This window comes from Gossypium raimondii, chromosome 6, assembly GCF_025698545.1.
Source record: "Gossypium raimondii isolate GPD5lz chromosome 6, ASM2569854v1, whole genome shotgun sequence".
Classification (NCBI taxonomy): Eukaryota; Viridiplantae; Streptophyta; class Magnoliopsida; order Malvales; family Malvaceae; genus Gossypium; species Gossypium raimondii.
Genome location: NC_068570.1, coordinates 27057033 through 27081061, shown reverse-complemented (window position 1 = coordinate 27081061; position 24029 = coordinate 27057033). Strand labels below are relative to the sequence as shown.

Below are 24029 nucleotides of genomic sequence, written 5' to 3'. Positions count from 1 at the left end.
AGTCTTTGGGTTATTACGTGAGCTCCATTGTGGGCGAGCCTGTGCTGGAGAAGATTGATATGGCAGAGAGCTTATGTATGACAATAGTATAAATTATTGTTGAGATGTTAAGAAAATGTGTGTAAAAGTACCATAGCAGTCCCTTTACTATATCCATGATTACATTTTGGTCCTTCTACCAAAGAAAAATGACAATCTAATCCCTATATAATTTAAATTTGAAGAGTTTTTTTCATAATTTTTAATATTTATTTATGATTTTTTAAATTTTTTAAGATTTTTTAAAATATTTCTTGACATGACATATAAGACAAAACAGTTCCATTTCAAATTGAGAACCTTATAACGTATATATAAAACACCAAAATCAACACTTAACATTAATGACATAATTTTAACGGAGGGACTATTTTGCTCCATCAAACGTACAATGACAATTTGCTTATTGATCATAATGCAAATTGAGGCATATAATATAAGGACTATATGATACTTTTACCAATGTAGTATAATTGTGAAATGGATGGTTGAGTTAATATTACGAGTAAATTGATGGGTTAATATTTGATATATTGGTAGTTTAATTTTTTTCACAATCAATCTTAAAAAATATCATTTGTTTCTTTTTGACACTTGTCAATATTTAAACTCAGTTTGTGGAGTCTAAAATTAGTTATCAAATCTTTTCCCATAAATTGATATTTAAAAATGTAAATAGATTAAAATAAACTATAATATTTAAAATAAATAATAATAATAATAATAATAATAATGAGAAATAGAAAGTTGAACATGTAAAATCACGCGCCTTACTCACTTCCTCCCTCGCATTTATAAAAGCCAACCTTTCTCACAGACTTGCATTCACTCCCTCGGTCCGCCCTTTCAGTATTTCTCTTTTTCTTGAATAAGTGAATTCAATTTCATCCTAAAAGAAAAAAGGAATTCCTTCAGTATTTGCTTTCGGTACTTGTCCTCCTTTTTTTGTCGAAACATATAAGAAATATATTCAACGGAATAATTATTTCTTGTGATACCTAATATTTTTCTTCATTTAATGTTTTTGAACCCTGAGCATATTGCAGTTGATAATTTTGCAGTCTTGAGATGAAGTTATTTAAATTGGGGGAAAACATATATAGTTGATGGAGTGATGTTTGGTTTGTGTATTGGTAGGTGAAGAAGCAAAGTAAAAGAAAATGTGGAAGCTGAAGATAGCAGAAGATGGTCCATGGCTAAGCACAGTGAACAATCACATTGGAAGGCAGCATTGGGAGTTCGACCCAGATGCAGGAAGCCCCGAGGAACGAGCCCATGTGGAGAACCTTCGGCTTCAATTCACCAACAATCGATTTCGACTCAAACAAAGTTCTGATCTCTTACTGAGAATGCAGGTAATTTATTTATTTAACCTGCAATCTTTCATCTTTGGATTAACCTTATCAACAAAGTAAGAGGCTTCTTGTTTAGAGTTTTTTTTTTTTTTTAATAATCTTAATTTGATCATTTCTCACTCATTTATATTCTTCTTCTTCTTTGACGGCAACCGTGGCGTTTTTCTCCATCAGTGTTAAAAGACTTTTCCAATTTTCAAAAAATAGTCATTTTATGTCAAAAAGCAAATCAACTGCTTATGTAGAAGACATAATTTTCATCATATATATAAGTTTTATAAATATGGTAATATACAATCAATGGTTTTTTCTGAAAAGAAAATAGGTGTTCATGACAAGTGGACCAAGGCTTGATTACAGACTCGTTTTCGGGTCAGCCTGACTTCCATTTTCATTATATATTAATGGGAAAAAGATGAATAACTCTAAAGAGTAAATACAATGACACATATTTCATTTATAATTTTTATATACTATAACCTTGTAAGCTTTTTATTTTTCATCCATGATTTATGTGATATTTAATCATAAGATAATCTAAATTTGAAGAATTCCATGAATTTGAGTTAAGAAATTAATGCTACTCGGCAATTTTGATTGTAATATTTCTGTGGGGTTATAAAATTAGCTTTCATTTCTAATAACACCATTAATTAATAATAAAATAATATAAAATAAATATAACTAATTTTATTTTTAAAATAATTATAATTAAAATTGTTAAACATCAAACCCGCAAAAAATTGAAAAAATATAATTATAATTCATATTTAAATAAATTTAAAGTCCCACAATATTTTTATTTTACACAAATTATGCAACAACTAGATGATATGAATAAAAATAGGCAAGAAGGATTAAAGCAATCGCAATTCACCTTTGAGTACATCAATTTTCAATTAAAGGCTCCTTCGTCGGTTCCCTTCTTTTACTACAGGTTTCTATTGAAGTTCTGCCATATCTATCTTACTATAAACTTATCTTATTATATCATCTTTCAACTGACAATTGCTTGTTTTTTTTTAATAAAATAGCTCTTTTTTACTATAAAATCTACTCATATTTCACTTAAAAATATACTAATGTTTTTCCTTTGAGTTTGATAAATTTTTTTCAATTTTGCCATTAAACTTGGATGTTATTTTTTTAAAATTTGATAATGTTTAACTCGTTTTGGGCCAGTCTAACTTCTATTAAAATATAATGATGTGGTACTATAAAATTGTGTCATATCATCATTTATTTATTTTTATTTTGTGTATATTTTAAATTTTATATAAAAATTAAAATTTATATGACACATCATCACATCTTAATTATTTTTAAGAGATATAAATTTAAAAAGATCAAATTAAGAAAAATTTTCAAAATTCGAGATTAGTGAATATATCAAATTTGAATTTTTAGGATATTGACGACCTTTTAATTAAGAAGTGGGAACGAGTCAAAGTTGAGTTTTAGATGAAAGGAACAAATTAAATACAACTTTGCTGTTATGGGACCCAAGTTATTTGGTGATCAAAATTAGGGTGGAAGTTAGAAATTTTTTTAGGGGGTGAAATTAAATTATAAATTTTACGATAATAAAAACGTAATTTCACTATTTGAATATCTTATTTTTTTATAAATTTTAAAGAATTAAATAAAAATTTATCATTTTAGGAGGGTTAAAGTGCAATTTTACCTTTATTAATTTAAAATTTTAAAAGGCCTAAATGAAAAATTTTTATTTTAAGAAGGACTAGACCTTACCAGCCCCCCTTAATACGACCTTGATCAAAATAGATAAATCTATAGGCAGACTGATTTATTGATAAAACGTATTTAAACAATAATTTTAGTTGGAAGAATTACAAAATTTTATTTTATGAAATCTTATCTCTGAAATTTGAATGAATCTCCGTAGAAAGTAAGCGGAATATCCTATGTATTGTAAGCACAAAACTTGCAATTGTTCCGTTCTGGTTTGTCCAATTTGAGGAACATAATGATAGAGAAACATATAAGAAATCAGTTACGGTTAAAAGAGCTAACCAACTGTCCACAAGTGAAGTGGCATTATTTGCAACGCAGGATCTAGTGAGGCTGCATATATATATTATAAATGAAATGATTTTACATCTTTTTTAATATTATTAATATTTTCATAATTTAGTTGTCACATTACATGTTCTATTTATATAGATCATGCATATTAAATTTATTAACTATATATTAATATAGACTATTTTAGATCGATATGATAGAGATATCGATTGGTTAAAATTTTACATGTATGAAGTACAAATGTCTTCATGAAATGTGACAGTTGAATTGTTAAAATATTAATCATATAAAAGTTATAAAATTGTGTAAAATCATAAATTTTACACAATATATATAATATGATTCACCTAGAACATAATTATGTAATAAATTATTAAAAATTGATATAAATGTCAAATATAACTTAGCTCAAATAGTACAGTTGTAGTCAAGATAATAATATCTTAAGTTTAAGTATTATGATTTTCATTTATATGCATGTATTTTTTATATTTATCAAAATATAAAAATATTGAAATAATATTTATTACTTTATAAAAAAATTTAATAATTTTTCAACTAAATAAAAATTTGATTGATGAGTACAAAACATACAATACTATTGTTGTTACTTCCTAAGAATTCGTTCTATTTCCTCTCTATTCATTTCTTTTAGACTTAAAAAGAGGGTGTAAAATTCCTTCAACTTAAAAAAAAACATTTAAGTTTCTATTTTTTACTTAATTGGATACTTGAATCATCAAAATGCATCAAAAATATCTTTTAATCATTAATTTTAATAGTTGATTGTTAAATTTAACAATCTCTGGTCTTTTCTTTTCAATTAAAGTTGTAACGTGTCATGCCGTGATTATGACACCTGACGAAAAAAATCAATAAAAGTTATAAAAATTATTAAATATTTATAAATTTTACGTTTATTTTCTAATTTTAATAAAATTTAAATATTCTTTTATAAATTTTTATTGATGTTTTTGCCACTTGCCATACCCACACATGATAGTTTTAATTGATAAATGAACAAAAAAAAAAAACTAAAGACTTAATTATTTTTCTTATTAAGCTTTTCTTTTATCACAACTTATTTATGATTTGAGAAGTGATGTTTGTAGAGTATAACATGTCAAACTTAGGTTTTAAGATTAAATTTATTTTACCATATAATAAATTTAAAATTATGTTAAATTATAAGGTCTAGTGTGGTGGTTGTTTATCTCATTTTAGTCATGAAGTTATGGTTCAATCTTCATCTATGAGAATAAAACACATTTCATAATTACTAATTTATCTTTTTAAAAAGTACCCACGACCAAAATAATAATCAGGATTTTGAAAAAAATTAAAGCTGATTTTTATTTAATGAAAGATATAATAGATGCATGCAGTTGGTAAGCAAATTAGGAATGAGAGTCGGCAGTTGATCCCCAGTTCTCGACAAGCACCAACAAGGTTAAGCTTGGTCAACCCATAAATATAATTTTTTTGTTTCTTTGAATATTAAAGAAAAAAAAGTGAACAAAAACAAAGGGCATCTTCAGTCACCTCCAATATCCGCAAGTTGGGAATCTAGGAATCAAAATTCACCTACGTAACTTTCATAAATCCCTTTTATTTCTTATATAAAGATAAAGTAAACAAAAAGTCCACAAAATGATTATATTTTATTTTATATTTGTCCTACTAGGCAATTAACATTTTACTCTAATCTTGGATTTCCCTAGATTCAAAACATAAGCTACATAGGCCTCCAAAAATGAAGAATATATCAAAGCGAACGCTGTTTTAAATTAATTTATACATTAGTTTGTTTAATTTATTGATGACTTGGAAATATTTCATATGCGTTTGCAGCTTAGGAAAGAAAATCCATGCGGGCCGATTCCACCGGCTGTGAAAGTGGAGGAGGATGAGGAGGTGACGGAGGAAGGCATAACAATTACACTTAGAAGGGCTATCAGCTTCTATTCTTCTCTTCAAGCTCATGATGGTCACTGGCCTGCTGAAAACGCTGGTCCTTTGTTCTTCCTCCCCCCTTTGGTAAATTACCACCACTACTAGGACAAGGGCCGCCTCCAAACCCAATTCTTCGTTTAATATTTCTATTAATTTGGCAAAAATGCTTGTTAAGTAACAAATAAAAAATAGAAAAAACTAATATTTTAAAAGGGAATAACTTAGAATCATCTTTAGACATTAATAAAATAATATCACATCATTACCTTTTAAAGATATAATAATAGTATTATTATAATACACCCATGACCATTCACATATGATATCTTTTTTAACTTAATTTAACTATAATTAAAATTAGGTGTGTATGATAATTTTATTTCATTGAAATGAAAATTTTCATCATTTAATGATTTAGATGATAACTATTTTGATTTTTACTTAATATAAAATTTTCAACAAAAAAAAGTGTTAGAATAAGATAAATAGGTAGGTTGTTATGTAAAAATATTTAAGTGAATTTTGTTTTATTAAAAGTTGAAATAAATTATTTTTCATCTTAAACTATCTAAAATAATATAAAATATTATATTAATAAGTTTAAAATTAAAATAAATAATCTTTTAAAATCAATATTTACTTTTATCAAACAATATATTTATATTCAATACTTATATATAATAATTTACTAAATAATTTTTAATATAAATTCAACACTTATAAAATTTAGCAATAAAAATTCAGTACTTCAATTTTTAATTTATGAAACGCACCCTTATTTAAAAATAATTTTTTATAAAATAAAAATGTTTTTCTTATAATGTTTTAATGTTGTCAAATATTTCTTTCTCTTTCTCTTTTAATTTTCTATTTCAAAGTTTATTTTAATTAAATACAAAAGTTTGATAACACCATTAAAAGTGGTTATAATTTTTCAATTTTCAGCTTTTTGCTAAAGGTTTTTTAAAAAAATTAGTTGGGATTTCAATTTTTTTTCAATTTTCAATTTATGAATTTTATCAGTTTTATTTTTAATTATCGATTTTAGCATTTTCAAATTTCAATTTTTTTTGGCATATTAGTTTCATCGTGTTTGCTTATATATATATATATATATATATATATATATATATATAAGTTTTAATTAATTTTAAAGTAAGTTAACTAAAGTTAAAAAATATTATATATAAATGAATGTATAATGATATTTGTATGAATTTAAAATGATATGATACTATCTGGCTAAAATTTATATTTTAGAATAATTTTAATTTAAGTTATTCCAATGCACTTAACTTAGGTTTAAATTTTACTATTCAAACTTTGCCTGAATATTTTTTAATTTTATAATATATTTATTTTGTTTTTTATGCATTACGTAGTTTATATAAAAAATTAATATATAATATTATAATTTAAATATTAAAATATGTTTAAATTTTAATAAAATATATTAAAATACTAAATACTAACTATACATAATATTTTTAGATAATATGATTAAATCAAACATTTACAAATATTAGAAACTTGGATAAAATATAGGGCACTTATTTCGGATAGGACTAGGCTTATATAAAAATTTATGGTGTTGCACCAAACATATGCCCAACCTAACAGATGAACTAAGGTAGTTAGTATCGTATATGTGGATATATCGTTTTGGTCCTGATCTTAGTACGTATCGATATTAGTGTGTTTCGGTGTAATGTTTCGAGTTTATTGATATTTTTTAAATATTTTGCACATATATAAATTTATAATCTAATTTATAATTTCTTTATAAATTATATATTATACATGCATGCAAATATATTTATATGTAAATATAAGTTTTAAAATTATTAATTCTGTTCAATAAATTAATTTAATAACTGTATTTTAATTTTAAATGTAATTATAGAAAAATTAAAAATAATTATGATAAAAATTAAAAGTCAATTTAAAATATTAAAATTTTACATCAGCTAGAACAATCTACATATATAAGTCAGTATAGGCTGAAATGGGTCGAAACACACTAACACAATAGAAACGCACATAAATTTTTATAGGAGCAGAACATGAATTACTTAATACCAATTTAGAACCAAAGCGGCACATATTGACTAATACTGTACGATACTAACTACCCTGCGATGAACACTTCTACTAGCCAGTTTTTCATTTTCATTTTTATTTATTCTCTAATTATCAATGAAAATTTTACAATTATTATTTTATCTTACAATATTGCTATTGAAAATACATAGGTAATGGCGCTGTATGTTATTGGGAACCTCAATGCAGTATTATCTCTTGAACATCAGAAAGAAATCATTCGTTACATCTATAATCATCAGGTAGAGTATTGAGATTCAAATAAAGAAACTTATAAACCAACTGTTTCTATACTGAGGAATATTAAAAGCACAAAATCCTTATTCTTTCCATTTCCCTCTTGAACAAAATAAGTAACAAAATTGCATATCATGAACTTCATGTAGAGTTTATTTCGAATTGCAGAATGAAGATGGAGGTTGGGGACTACACATTGAGGGTCATAGTACAATGTTTGGAACTGCATTAAGCTATATTACCTTAAGGTTGCTGGGAGAGGGGATTGAAGATGATGAGGAAATGGCTGTTTCTAAAGGTCGAAAATGGATACTTGACCATGGTGGTCTAGTGGCGATTCCGTCTTGGGGAAAGTTCTGGGTCACGGTACATATTATATGGCCAGCTTTAATTATAACTTAAATGCAAAGTTAAACATTCAATTCCAAAGTAGTGTTATCTATGTTGAATACAGGTACTTGGAGTGTATGAATGGGCCGGTTGCAATCCTATGCCTCCAGAATTTTGGCTTCTACCTAACCTCTTTCCAATCCATCCAGGTTTTCCTAATATATTTTAATTCTTGGCTTAATATATTACATGAGCATGAGTATGTTTCAGACCCTACCAAGTGATCCTATATTGATGAAATGCAGGCAAAATGTTATGTTACTGTCGATTAGTTTACATGCCAATGTCATACTTATATGGGAAGAGATTTGTTGGTCCAATCACTAGTTTGATTAAACAAATAAGGCAAGAGCTATACAATCAACCTTACCATGAAATAAATTGGAATGCAGCTCGAAACACTGTTGCCAAGGTGCTTTTCCTTTTAGGGAATGTTTAATCTTACTTATTATTTTTTATTGTCATAATAATCTATTTGGCACTTCAATTTTACAAAAAAAAAGAAGTTAATTTAACCTTTTATTTAATTTTTCATTTTTGAACCGTTAAACTTGCATTATTTGTCAGATCACTCCAAATTTGATGGAAGTTACATCTGCTAACTTTGCTTATATGTCAGTCCACCTGTATTGTATTCTATATTAGTAATTAATTAATTATTAAAAATTAAAAGAAAAAAATATTTATTATAATTTTATTCATTTTAATAATTTTAATTAACTGATGTATTTTGAGGTAATTTAACAAATAATATAAATTTAAAGATTAAGAGAAAACTTATGTTAGCTTCATAGTTAAGGTGTTCATAGCTCTTAAGTGTGACATAGGTTCAAGTCGTGTTAGTTGAAAAATTAATAAAATGATTTTTAAAAAAAAAATGAAACAACAAATAAATGATTATGAGATTTTAAGTTTGATCGATATATATGTAGCCAAATACTAAACTTCATATGGGTTTTGTTTCAGGAGGATCTTTACTATCCACATCCTCCTATTCAAGATCTAACATGGGGTCTTCTCTACCATGTCGGCGAACCATTATTAACACGATGGCCATTCTCTATGTTGAGAGATAAGGCAATGAAAGTTGCAATCCAACATGTACATTATGAAGATGAGAACAGCAGATACCTCTGTATTGGGTGTGTAGAAAAGGTATTATGTCTAATAGCCTGTTGGGTTGAAGACCCAAACTCAGAAGCATATAAGCGTCACTTAGCAAGATTGCCAGATTACTATTGGATTGCAGAAGATGGATTGAAAATGCAGGTTAAAGATCAATCCCATGTTTTAGGAATTGAGAAATTTGTATATAATCTTTTGTTAATTCCAACGGTACTTATGATAAACAATATTGATATACCAGTTCCCTTTATATTATGCAGACTTTCGGCTGTCAAATGTGGGATGCAGCTTTTGCTATTCAGGCTATCATGTCGAGTGATCTAAGTGAGGAATATGGTCCAACTCTTCGCAAGGCACATGACTTTCTAAAAGCTTCACAGGTTAACTCTTTAGTTTCCAATATTGTTTTGCATTAGCAGTGGCCATCTGAACCTTGAAATGTAGCTTAATCAACTAAATGATATTATCTTCAAAGGTACGAGAAAACCCTTCTGGCAACTTCTCAGCTATGTACCGACATATATCAAAAGGTTCATGGACTTTCTCTACACAAGATCATGGCTGGCAAGTCTCTGATTGTACTGCAGAAGGGTTAAAGGTAATAATCAAACCCCACCAGTTATACAAGTAATGCCATGTTTTTCTTGATTTTTGGTAAAGATGAATATACAAGTATTGGAAATGTGTTATCTACTACAGTGTTCACTTTTGTTTTCACAAATGCCAACTAACCTTGTTGGAGAAAAACTGGAAACTGGGAGATTCTACGACGCTGTTAATGTCATACTTTCCCTACAAGTAAGAACCCAATGTTAAGGACATTTCACTTAAGATGCAAATAATGAGTAGCCATCCAATTTTTGTTAGAATCAAGTCCTAATAATGAACATTTTTTAACCTTTAATGTAGAGCAACAATGGCGGTTTCCCGGCCTGGGAGCCTCAAAGAGCTTATGGTTGGCTAGAGGTAATTCATCTGGCATCATTTATCCACTTCATTTTTTTTACTGCTTTTAAAATCATACCATATTTCTAACAACTACTTTTTTTCCTTTCCATAGCAATTCAATCCTACTGAGTTCTTTGAAGACACTCTCATAGAAAGAGAGTAAGCATTCTTCAGTGCAATTGCTTTTAGCCAATAATATTAGTATTTACTCCAACATTCATACTTTCTCCACTCTAGGTATGTAGAATGTACTTCTTCAGCAATTCAAGCTCTTTCACTCTTTCGAAAACTACATCCCAAGCATCGAAGGGTCGACATCGATCGTTGCATAGCAAAGGGGATTCAATACATTGAAGATACACAAAATCCAGATGGTTCATGGTAGACTATACCTTATATTCTCAATATAATCAATGATGATGTCTATGATTCAAAAAGAACAATCATATATATATGATAGTATGATGAAACAGGTATGGTTGTTGGGGAATTTGCTACACTTATGGAACATGGTTTGCAGTGGAAGGGTTGGCAGCCTGCGGTAAAAACTACCAGAACAGTCCTTCAATGCGCAAAGCTTGTGAGTTTTTATTGTCAAAGCAGTTGCAGAACGGTGCATGGGGGGAGAGCTACCTCTCTAGCCAAACCAAGGCATGAACAATCAGCCTACCTTTTCAATATACATACAATCTATGTTGCTTTGAGTCTTCATTTTTCTTAAAGTACCTTAACCAATATGGATATAACTTGCAAAAACCCTTTAAAGAAAATCTTAAAAAATCTGATCTTACCATTGTCAAAATGTTAATCCCTTATTGAATACTCATACTCGGTAGCAAATAATCTAAAATAGAACAAATGGATGCATAATTGAATGTTATAAACAGCAAATACTTCAGTTCTCAATTCCATTTATAGGTATATACCAACTTGGAGGGAAATCGTGCAAATTTAGTCCAAACAGCATGGGCATTGTTATCCCTCATTGATGCCGGACAGGTGAGTCTGAAGTACTTAAAGTTTTATTCTATGTCAATTTGACTCTACATTTTTCTAAAGTTACTTATATCTGACACATGAGTATGGGTCTATGACCCCTAAGGATCTTCCAAATACATAAAAAAATGGAAAATCTGACTATACCCATGTAAAGCACTTACCTGTATGCAACACATCTGAATTCGTATAACATAGATTTTAACCATTCAAACATTCATGATTCAGTGCAAAATTTAGAAAATCTAACTAAATCATGAAGTTTGTTCACCCTTTATACGCTTAAACAAATCAACTGTTGCTTTTCCAACTTGAAATCATCAAAGAATAATAGAGCTTTTCTTGCTGAATTGCCTTACTTTAACTGGATATCCATCTATAAAGCCAGCTCTTAAGTAATGTTCCATCGTGTTGTAGGCTGATGTGGATCCTACACCAATTCATCGTGGAATAAAGGTCCTGATTAATTCACAGATGGAAGATGGCGACTTCCCTCAACAGGTAAAAATATGAATCATCATTTTCTTATCTGTGTTCGAGACTTATGTTTGAACATGAATATGAAGATATGATCTCTAAAATTTCTCCATATACATGGAAAAAATTCACCACACCATTCTAAATATACACCCATTTTTAAGAGTCACATTTTATTCTGAGCAGCAGAAGTCTTAAGGATCTTAATGATTGTTTTCAATAGGAAATTACAGGAGTATTTATGAGAAATTGCTCACTGCATTACTCCTCATTCCGAAACATCTTTCCCATATGGGCGCTTGGAGAATATCGTCGGCAGATTCTATTTGCATGAATTTGGTTCATCTTCAGCAATACGACGATAATATGTAAAATATCTCAAAAAAATGGACAAATGCATCGCCCTGTTTATTCTTCTGTTAAATTTACGCCAATGATTTATAGGTTTTTTTACTTGTCTTTGAGATTGTAAAATGTGTCCTCTCAAGGTGGTCTTCAAACTAGTCCATCTATCCCTCCAATGCGAAGTGTATACAAAATAGTCAAGAAAACAACTAAACTGAAACACAGATAGCAGAAGAACTTTTCATGTAACATATTCCATGGACCTAATTAAGAAGATCCATATATATAGTATAATATGGTGTTGTTTGCAAAGTTGTTGTTTCCAGTTTCTGTCTTCCGAAAATCTTTTTCTAGACTTTTCCCCCCTCAACTCAACACAATGTTAAGTTTCAATAGAAATTAAATTATGCCGCTACTCAAAAGAAAGGTAATCATAATCCATCCTAGAAAAAAGAATTATATATGATAGGGTCTTGTTGTCCCATCTCAAACTAAAAGATTTAGGACTAATAACATCATATATTTTGGAGAAGAATTTCATAAGCATGCAAAGAAGCAGCTATCATTTTAAACTGAAACTAAAATTATAAAAATCCTCAAAATTACAAATTACAGAACTTTAAGTCTCCAAATTTCAAATATTATTCATAAGGGTAATCTACAAAAATAGTCACTCTTGTTTGCTTTAGCTTACATTTTAGTAACTTATCTTTGCAATGTTATGTTTTAGTGATAAAGAATGATGTGCATGAATGCGGGAGCGGATTGTAAAGTTTGTCAAAGTCGGGAATTTATCCTACATCTCTAGACATGTAAACTGAAACAACGAAAACAGATTAGTTGTCACAAAGGAGAGTCAAACGAAATTAAAACAAAAAGAAAGATGAACCGATTGGTAAAGAGTCAATAGAGAATGAATTAGAGTTTCTTGGATGGAAAGAAACCGTCCTTGGGCTTCAAGAAAATGCCCTAACCAGATCTGGAAAAACAAAGCACAAACAAATTTGTTAGAAGTGATTTTAAAGACAAAAACAAACTGTTTTGTGCAAGAATGTTTGAAACAACAAGAAAATGTTAAAACTCCTAATTTGATGTGTTTCTTGATGGAACAAGATAAGAGAACGTCTTTCTTGAAGCAACTTTAACCTAAAACGAAAATCAATAAAATCAGCAAGCCAAAACAACAATACCTAACTTAAATAAGCAAGAAACAATAAATTAAGGATAAAAAGAAGAAGATGGTGTCCTAAGAAGCCTTGGAAACATTAAGAATCCACAACTCCTTTCAATAACTCTAATTCCCCTCTAAGAAAGAGATCTTGGCAAGAAAAAGCTTGAAGATAATTCCCACAACCTAAAAGATTGTTAAAACAGCTTCTAAAAGAAACTCAAGAGCAAGTCTTGAAGAAAAACTCAAAGAGAATTATTATTAACTCAAGAAATCAATTGTATGTCTATAAGGGTGAACGTTCATGCTACTTATAGGCCCCTAAAATAAGTTTTCCTAACCCTAATAGAATACCTAACATGACAACTCTTCAAATAAAAAAAACAAAATAATTCTAAGTATGGACTTTTAATGGGAATTCAGCCAAAGGAATTAAATGAGCTCTTTGGGCTGAATTCTTACATGATGGTCCACCTATTAAAATAAAATTGGACCTATAGTTTAAATATTTTACAATTTGGGCCACTTTGATAATTTGGCCTAATATTCAATTAAATTACTTTCCAAACTTCAGGATGGGCTTGTAGACATCTTAATGGGCTATTTTTTCAAGAACTTGGTCTTGTGATTCGTTTGCTCTCGAAATTAGCTCGTTCAAGCTCATACATGAAATCCAATACGCCTTGTCTGCAAGATTTGGTTTCTTAGACAGTTAGAGTATATTGTAAGTAGCTGCAGTTAGTTTGTTTTGGTTGTTAGCTTTTATGTTAACTGTGGTTAACATACAATGTATTAGTATAAGTATGAAGCTCAGCAGAAAATGAAGATCATGTAAAATTTCATTTTGACATCATTTCAAAGAACTAGCTTCTCATCTATTTTTAAATTCGTTTCTTCTCTGTATTCTTTACCTTTTTTCTAGTATTTCTTTCATGGTATCAGTCGCCTAAGGTACTGGTGCGCTTCTTGCTATGCTCTCATGGCCACAAATTCTGTTTCTGTTGATGGTCATTCTCCACCTGTCTGTGCTGTGACACCTTTGCTGCATTCTGAATCTGGTACGGTTCGTTTGATTCAAAGTTTTCCTAAACATGATACGATTAAATTGGATGATGGCAACTTCATCCAGTGGCAGCAATATGTTAAACTAATTTCAGAAGGATATAATCTCTCTAGATTTGTTAACGGATCTCGTTCGTCTCTGCCACAATTTGTACTGAGTCCGGATGGCCAGATGGTTTTGAATTCAAAGGCTTCCGTTTTTCATCAGTAGGATAGACTTCTTGCATCTTGGTTACTCTCCACAATCAGTGGTTCGTTATTGTTGTGCTATACTGATGTGCGAACATCTAATGATGTCTGGACCACTGTTAATCTCATGTTTGTCGCCATGACTAGTGCTCGATTATCTTGAATCAAACACAATACACATTCGATCAAGAAAGGTATAATGACGATCAAAGAATATGTTGTGAAGATTCAAAATACCTGCGCTCTCCTTGCGGCCTCTGGCCACTACGTTTTGGACTCCGAGAAGGTGGAGATTGTTCTCACGGGGTTGTTGTCGGAGTATGACGCGTTGGTTACCCTTGCGTCGTTCTCCTCTGAACCCCTCCAACTGCGTCAATTGATAGATATTATTCTTGAGTTTGAAACGAGACAACAACACTTGGTTGTCGACACTCCTTATCATGCGAATCTCGTTGAGTCGATTGGCTGACTCCTCTAGGTCCGTTTGGTCCTCGCCTGGTGGTCCTGGTCATGGTTTCAGGGGTCGTGTGCAATGCCAGATCTGTGGCCACTTTGGTCACCTTGTACAACGGTGCTTTTATCAGTTTAATCGAAGCTATGAAGGTCCGGCACCGACGTTGGTTAGTTCATCTTTTAATCAAAATTTTGGTGCAGTGCGTAGTGGTGGTTACTAGCAGCATTTTGCGCCTCAAGTGCCATCATCAAATTTTGGCAGTGGCGACGATTACCAACCGCAATTGACGCCTCAAGTACTGTCATCGAATTTTGGCAGAAACGGAAATAGGTTGTTCTCTCCCTCTCATTTTTCTAATAGTGATACTAACCCTAATGTTTCTTCATTTAGGCTGGTGGTTCATCATGTCCATTTTGTTGATAATGAGCTGACTCTTCCACATAGATTTGGGCCTCAAAACTCTAGCCATGTGGGTTATGACAATGGTGGGTTGTCTATGTCTCATTTGGGCAATCAAATATCAACTCCAAGAGGTCATGATCAGTGGGCCTCAATTTTGCTGCGGGTACCTTGGTCCATTAAGCCTAGGGCTCGTATTTCTCATGATCAGCCACTTGATTTTACGACAGTACGTCAATATTTTTCTTCAGAATCACGTCCTAATGTTGGGTTTCCTCGCATTCCTGATGTGTCAGGCCTTGAATCTTCCACTGGTACTAACTCTCAAATGCACTTGGCCCAATATTGCTCTCCCGTTCAAAACATGGGTACTTCGACGTATTATCCTGACTCGGGGGCTACGCACCATGTGTGCAAGGAGGATTCTGCTCTAAACGATTCCACACACTATTCAGGTACTTCTTCTATTTTAGTGGGTGATGTGACTCGTATTCCAATTAAGAGCATTGGATCTTTTACTTTGGGTGCGAAAAATAGGTTACTTCATCTCTCTAATGTTTTACTTGTATCGACCATCCGCAAGAATTTATTATCTGTCTCTCAATTTGCTCATGAAAATGATGTGTTTTTTGAATTCCATCATTTTCATTGTCTAATAAAGGACATACAGACTCAGGATATCTTGCTGTGAGGCCACACTCGTGATGGGTTGTATCAATTTTCCCAAGGGTCTTCTGATGGTAGTTGTGCGTATCTTTCTGTCCATCACACTAGTGTTAATTCATATTCTGTGGAGAACAAAGTTTTTTAGCTTTGGCATCGGCAGTTGGGTCATCCGTCTAACCGTATTGCTCAATATGTGTTAGATAAATGTCATGTTGTTTCTAATAAGGATGTTCTTGGGTCTATATGTACTTCCTATCAAAAATGCAAATCTCACAAATTACCATTTTCTGCATCTACTACTCAATATACTTGTTCTTTTGAGTTAGTTGTGTCAGATTTGTGGGGGCCTACTTTTGTTGAATGTGGTAACAACTTGTATTATATTCGTTTGTTGATATGTTTAGTCGTTTCACTTGGCTTTATCTTATTTAGAAAAAATCCAAAGTGCTTTCTTTAGTTTCAAAAAATGGTGAAAACCCAATTTAGGAAGGAAATTAATCAATTTTAAAGTGATTGGGGTGACGAGTATCCTGCTTTCACATCTGTCATTGCTCAACATGGCATTACCCATCAAGTCTCCTATCCTCATACATCTGAGCAGAATAGAGTCGTGGAGTGAAAGTATCGCCATATTGTTGAGGTCGGTCTTACACTACACGCTCAAGCCAATCTATATTTGTGATTCTGGGGGTACGCCTTCACATGTGCGGTGCATTTAATAAACAGACTCCCTACGATTGTCTTGAAGGGAAACTCTCTATGCATGGTTCTTTATGGTAAAGGTCCTTCTTATGATCATCTATGCTTGTTTGGATGCTGCTAGTTTCCTTATCTTCAACCCTTTCACAATCATAAATTGGAATTTCGATCTCAACCATGCATATTTTTAGGATATAGTTCTTAGCACAAAAGGTATTAGTGTCTTACACCGACGGTAAAGTTGTCATTTCTCACCACTTTGTTTTTTATGAATATCGATTTTTGTATCCTGATCAACCTCTGTCTACTAACCCAATGAGTGAGCATGTTTCTACATATATTCCTATTGTGCAGCCTATCTCTTCCTCTTCTACTCTCTCTGATGGTCATTCTACGGATGTTTCCCGTGATACATCAACTGGTGATGCTATAGACTTAGCTCATTTGACTGAAGATTTGTTTTTACATCGGGGCCTATCCTTCCCAGATACCACACGGTCTAGTTCGGTCGCTCCATTTCCTCTACACCTCTGCCACTTGGTAATACTCATTAGATGGTTACTCACTCCAAAGTAGACATTTTTAAACCTAAAGTCTTAGTTGTCAAAGTTTCTAAGCATGAGCCGTGCACAATTGATGAAACTTTTGCTCATGAGGAATGGAAAACAACAACTCAGGTTGAGTATGACGCGTTGATTCGTAATCGCACTTGAGAGTTAGTTTCTTTACCATCCGGAAGAAAGGTAATTAGTTGTAAGTGGTTATTTAAGGTTAGAAGAAATCCTGATGGTACTATAGCTTGCCGTAAGAGTCGTTTAGTTGCTAAAGGATGTTCTCACGTACCAGAATGTGATTTTAGAGAAATGTTTAGTCTAGTCGTTAAGTCAGCTACTATTCGAACTATTCTGTCTATTGCAGTCTCCAAACACTGGCAACTTCGACAAGTTGATGTCAACAATGTGTTTCTTAATAATGATCTTACTTTAGAGGTTTATATGCAACAACCTCCAGGATAGGTAAAATATGGTAATGATGGAAAACCACTTGTGTGTCAGTTAACAAAAGCTTTGTATGGGTTGTGGCAAGCTCCACGTGCCTGGTTTGATAAGCTAAAGAACTCTCTTATCTCATTAGAATTTTTTCTTTCAAAGCCTGATGCCTCTCTGTTTATTCGTGTTACCAGCAAGACCACTATGTATGTCCTCGTCTATGTGGATGATAGTATTGTTATGAGAAATTCGTCTGAGGATATTAATATGTTTGTTCGATAACTTCACATTGAGTTCTCTCTTAAGGGCATGGGAGACCTACATTATTTTTTGGGGGTTGAGGTTACTCGTTCTACTACTGGGAACCTTCATCTATGTCAGCGTAAGTATGTCTTTGACCTTCTTGACCAATTCTCTTTGACTAATGCCAAAACAGATCATACCCCTATGGTTAGTTCTTCCACTTTGTCTAAACATGATGGTCTGCTCCTTGATGATCCTACAGAATATAGTAGTCTCACTAGTGTGTTACAATATGTTGTTCTAACTCAACCTGATATTACATATGTTGTTAACCGTCTTTGTCAATTCAAGCATGCCCCAATAGATATTCATATGGTTGCTTTAAAACGGGTTTTACATTATCTATGTGGTACTATTGATCATGGGCTGGTATTTCACCCTTCTAACTGACTATCATTGGTCGATTATGTTGATGCCAACTGGGGATTGAATTTTGATGATCGACGGTCCACCACCAGTTATTGTATTTACTTTAGAGACAACCCTATTTCCTGGTGCTCGAAAAAGCAGCAAGTTGTGTCTCGTTCCACTGCTGAAGCTGAACATTGAGGATTGGCTGCTGGTGCATCCGACGTCATGTGAATTATTTTGTTGTTCCAAGAACTAAATTTTTGTCGCATTAATATTCCTGCTATTTTGTGTGATAACTTTGGTGCTGTCGCTGTAGTTGCTAATCCAGTTTTACACTCTTAACTTCAAGCATGTTGAACTTGATCTATTTTTTGTCCGTGAGAAAGTGGTTGTTGGTTCACTTCTTGTTGAGGAGGTTCTCGCATGTGATTAAGTTGCTGATATTCTCACAAAGCCATTATCTATCTCTTTGTTTGCTCGTTTTAGAAATCTTCTTCGTGTTCTCGAAGTTCAGGAAGTTCGTTGAATGTTAAAGTATACTGTAAGTAGTTGCAATTAGTTTGTTTTGGTTGTTAGCTTTTCTGTTAACAACGGTTAACATACAATGTATTAGTATAAGTATGTAGCTCAATAGAAAATGAAGATTATGTACAATTTCATTTTGACAGTATTTCAAAGAATTAATTTCTCATCTATTTTCAGATTCGTTTCTTCTCTATATTCTTTATCTTTTTCCAATATTTCTTTCATGGACTAAGATTTTCAAGATTTGAAATCTTGATTTTCTTAATTCTTAAAATTGCTCGAAATAGAAAAATTGGACCAAGATTTGATTTCTTTATTTTCTTAAAATTAAGAAATTGAATCTTGATTTTCTTTTTCGGTCGTGTGTACATCTAGGGCCTTGGTAATAAAGTCTTGGATTGTCCCGTTCAATTTTGCTCAAATTTTCTTGGCCTTCGACCTTGTTATTGGGCCTTGAGGAAATTTGAGCCCATCACGTTCATGAGCCTTATTTTGGGCCTTGAGACTCGTATCATTTAGTCACTTACGTTATCGTTTTATGAGAATCCAAACGGGCCTTGAGTTCTGTTACCTCCCTAATGACGGTCCTATGTGAGAATCCAAATGAGTTTTAAATGCCAACTTGGATGCCTTACGTGGTAGTCCAAATTAAATTTATTTAATTAAAAACCTATTTTCATCCCAGCAAGTGGACATCAAAGTTGGCATTTAAAACCTATTTGGATTGCCACGTAGGACTGCCATTAGGGAGGTAACGGAGCTTAACGATAGTGTTAGGCATCGACCCGATTAAGCAACAAGTTACAAAAATAGCGGAATAAATTGAGAAATTGAACACACAAATTTAACGTGGAAAAACCCCTCCAAAGAGGATAAAAAACCACGGAAAAATATAATTTTACTATAATGGCAAAAGAACGAAGAGTACAAAAGATGGAGATAAAACTAAATTCCAAACCCCAAAAACAAAAAACCCTCAAAACGTAAAACAAATTCTCTAAATGTGTTATGAGTTCTAATCTCTAAATGGGGTGTGTTTTTTCTAAGGTTGTAAAAGAGCCTATTTATAGGTTAAATTCATATGTCAAATAATAATAAAATACTCTAAACTAATCAGTGTTTGACTGAAATAAATAAACAGAGTTTAACTAAAAGATTATTTTTCAAATTTGACTGAAAATAGGAGTCATACTTAACAAATCTCCACATTGACTCATATTTCTACAAGCCATCTTTGCCAAAGCCGGCCACGAGCCTATCTTGAACTATACAGGGAATTAACTGAGTCGAATCTATGCTTAGAAACTGGAAGACTTCTAGCCTTCGACTTGTACACTGCCAAATCAAAACTAACCCGGGTCTGATTTTCACGAACACAGTGCCCTAACTGTTCAAAACCTGCATCTAAAAGAGAACCTCTCTTCAACGAAACGATCATACATTTTTCCCTCTTATGACCAAGTTGCCTCCGCTCCAAACGAGTTGACTTCGACTCTGTAACGGATGAGGGACGTTCGATTTCACCGGTCTTTATAGAACCTTCCAGAATATAAAGACTACCAGTTTTTTTACCTTTTAACAAAATGAGAGCTCCACGAGATACTTTAATACCGCTCGACTAGATGTTGATTCTGCATCCTTTCAAGTCTAGAATACTCAAGGAGATGAGATTCTTTCGTAAATCAGGTACATACCTGTCATCTGAGAGTGTCATAATTGTCTCATCGTGTGTCATGATTTTAACAGTTCCAATACCAACTACCTTACTAGATGAATTGTTTCTGATGCGCACAACTCCACCTTCAATCGAACTGTATGTAGAGAACCATTTTCTATTGGGATACATGTGGAAAGAACATCCCGAATCTAGGATGCACTTGGACGTGAGCTTGGAGTTATCGCTCGTTGACACTAACAAGAAATCATCACCACTTTCATCGGCAAAATTAGCACCAGCTACATCTTCCTCGTTACTCTCAGCAGCTCTTTTATTTCATAGTTTATAACAATCTTCTTTGACGTGACCTAACTTTTTACAATAGCGACACCTTTTGTCTCGTTTCTTTAATGCTACCAAAATGAAAGCTTGCCTATTTGCCTTGCTATCCAAATGAAGCTCATTGTCGAATTAGTCTCTACTCAACAAATGACCCTTCACATCTTCGAACGAGATTTTGTCTCTGCCATAAATCAGAGTCTCCCTGAAAGACTTGAATGAAGGGGGTAAAGAGCACAATAATAGCATAGCTTGATCTTCATCATCAATATGAACCTTAACGTTCTTTAAATCATTTAAAAGAGTAATGAATTGACTGATGTGATCTCTAAGAAGCTCACCTTCGTTAATGCGAAACGTAGATAGATGTTGTTTCAACACTAAACGGTTAGCCAGAGACTTAGTCGCATAAAGAGTTTCTAACCTTTTCCACAAGGCGGATGAGGTCTTCTTCATCAATACCTCCTGCAATACCGTATTCGCGAGGCACAACTGGATTGCAGATATGGTATTTTCATCAAGCTCTTCCGATTCTATTTTATTTAGATTCTCAGGCTTTTTCCCGATAACAACCTTTTTCAAATCGGATTGAACTAGAATTGCCATCATCCGAACGTGCCACAGATTGAAATTTGTCTCACCATCGAACCTCTCAATTTCAAACTTTGTTGTTGCCATATCTGAATGGGCTGATCTATGAAAATTGAACTAGCTCTGATACCACTTGTTAGGTATCGACCCGATTAAGCAACAAGTTACAAAAATAGCGAAATAAATTGAGAAATTGAACACACAAATTGAACGTGGAAAAACCCCTCCAAAGAGGATAAAAAACCACGGGCAAAGATAATTTTACTATAATGGCAAAAGAACGAAGAGTACAAAAGATGGAGATAAAACTAAACCCCAAAAACAAAAAACCCTCAAAACGTAAACACAAAATTCTCTAAATATGTTATGAGTTCTAATCTCTAAATGGGGTGTGTTTTTTCTAATGTTGTAAAAGAACCTATTTATAGGTTAAATTCATATGTCAAATAATAATAAAATAATCTAAACTAATCGGTTTTGACTAAAATAAATAAACAAAGTTTATCTAAAAGATTATTTTTCAAATTTGACTGAAAATAGGAGTCATACTTAACAGATAGAGTGACCACTTCATAACATTTCAAACATAAGTGACTAAAATGTAACTGAGGCAAAAAGTGGCTATTTTATAGTTTACCCTATTCATAAATAAAAAATATCTTAATTTTTATTAAAAACCCAAAAAAACGTAAGTATGAATACTTATCAAATAGCTAACATCCAGTTATTTGGATTAAGTATAGTGTCAAACATTTAGATGAAAATTAAGAATACGAGGTATGAGTGTACTTTAATCTAATATACATAATATTTTACAAAGTAGTCTAGACTTTAACATGTTGTTTATTTGCTTAGGTTTTAAAATAACATTTTGATAATAGCTAACTACAACTACAACTATAACCCTGAGGCTCCGCCTCTAGGCTGCCCCATTGTATGCATATTACGACTGAGAAACAAAGTTGCCTTAGCACGACAAATTCTGGCCTGGTCCCTCTTCAAACTCCCAAATTTTCTCTATTTACCTGCAACACATAATAGCACACATACAAGTTCTAATGAACTTAGTGAGTTCTCATACCTTTTCAACATTGCGCTAGCACACTGGTATTTCATAGCTTAGAATTCAGGTTAGACTTGTCTGAATTAGGATGGTTCATCGATCTTATTGGCGTAGTATTCACATCACCTGAACTAGCTCACTTGTACTTGGCATGTTGTCTTTAACGTCACCATTGCTTATTTACTTACTCCTCTAGGAGAATAATTCATCTTAATCGATTACATTTGTCTTACTACTAATGTCACAAAGACAAAAGTTTGCACAATTGGCTATATAAAGCCTCGCACACATAAGGATTCCACTGATATGATTTCATAGATGTAATATCGAAATGTCGATTCATATATGTTTACTTTCTTGGGAGGGATTCCTTACAGATTTTCAGTTTTGGATTTATGAAGGAAAACCCATAGATATTTTCTAACACATCGTGCACCAATGAATCCAAACAACCAAATAAGACAAACCTAGCAAATAATTCCTACTGTAAAATACCATTAGTAGCTTGTTCCATGGACTCAAATTCACATTACGATACTTCTGGATTCATGTTCAGACCTACATTTACGGATTCACACTTTTTGAAACATGTCGACAAATTCATAAGGAAAATATCATTACAAATGAATAAAGATATACTCATCTCAATCAGAAGACCAATCTGGCGGACTGTTGTTTCCTACCTCTATTCGCAACAATAGATAACCCATTCAAAATTGTCCACCCTAAGAAATAGATAACCTATAGGTGAATTCTTAAGAGTGAATCCTCTATTTGCAGAATCATACATGCAAGATAGTCCTGACTGATTGTCATATCTAATGTAAAACCTTACACCTGACCCGATCGCCAAATCTGGATTATAGAGCGCTACTCTCCACATCTTAAATTAACTAGCACAATTATTAATATAGTTCGCATATATAGTGCAGAAGAAATAACATTTATAACACCTTTACTAATTGACTTCATAAATTTATAGAATAAATTTCAATGATAATTTAAGGTACAACAATTTCACAAAGTAACTTCAATCTATTCATTAGTTTCTTGACATTAGAATTATATACTAACCACTTAATTAAAAATACGACTGAGACCATGAGGCTTCGCCTTTAGGTCGTCCCGCTATATGCAAATTACATCTAAGGATTATGTCTGTCTGAACATAGCAGATTTTGGCTAAGTCCCTCAAGAACTCTCAAATTTCCCTTTTTACCTGTAATACATTATAACACATGGTTAAGTTCTAAAGAACTTAGCGAGTTCATACCTTATTGATGCAACGATAACCCGCTTGCATTTTATGGCCTAAAATTCATGTTTCATTTGTTTGCATTATGATAGTACGCCGATTTTATTGGTGTGGTATTTATGTCACATGAACTTGCTTACTTGAACTTGGCACATCATCCTCAACGGTATCACCGCTTGTTTACTCATGCATTCTGGAGAAATAATTCATATCATTTGATTGCAGTTGATTTATTGCTAATAACTTAAAAACAAAGGATGCCATGTACGGTTATATGGAGCCTAGAACACATACAACTCCTACTGATG

At 32.2% G+C, this 24029-nt stretch overlaps 1 protein-coding gene across 1 annotated transcript; it reads left to right on the top strand.

Moving 5' to 3' along the window:
* The first annotated feature begins 828 nt into the window (after window positions 1-828).
* On the top strand, window positions 829-12323 carry LOC105774382 (lupeol synthase). Its single transcript, XM_012596870.2, has 18 exons — window positions 829-966; window positions 1177-1394; window positions 5292-5477; window positions 7646-7735; window positions 7899-8096; window positions 8185-8269; window positions 8366-8532; window positions 9087-9389; window positions 9506-9625; window positions 9721-9843; window positions 9945-10043; window positions 10155-10211; window positions 10306-10352; window positions 10431-10574; window positions 10667-10844; window positions 11112-11192; window positions 11607-11690; window positions 11890-12323. The coding sequence occupies exons 2-18, from the start codon at window positions 1200-1202 to the stop codon at window positions 11998-12000; spliced, it is 2268 nt and encodes a 755-aa protein (XP_012452324.1). The 5' UTR covers window positions 829-966; window positions 1177-1199; the 3' UTR covers window positions 12001-12323.
* The last annotated feature ends 11706 nt before the right edge of the window (window positions 12324-24029 follow it).

What these genes read in the sequence shown, in the direction of transcription:
- LOC105774382 (XM_012596870.2), top strand. Translation starts at nt 1,200, where the DNA reads ATGTGGAAGCTGAAGATAGCAGAAGATGGTCCATGGCTAAGCACAGTG. An exon ending in AAGATGGATTGAAAATGCAG is followed by an intron (nt 9,390 to 9,505) that starts GTTAAAGATCAA and finishes TATATTATGCAG; the next exon opens with ACTTTCGGCTGTCAAATGTG. An exon ending in ATGTCATACTTTCCCTACAA is followed by an intron (nt 10,044 to 10,154) that starts GTAAGAACCCAA and finishes CCTTTAATGTAG; the next exon opens with AGCAACAATGGCGGTTTCCC.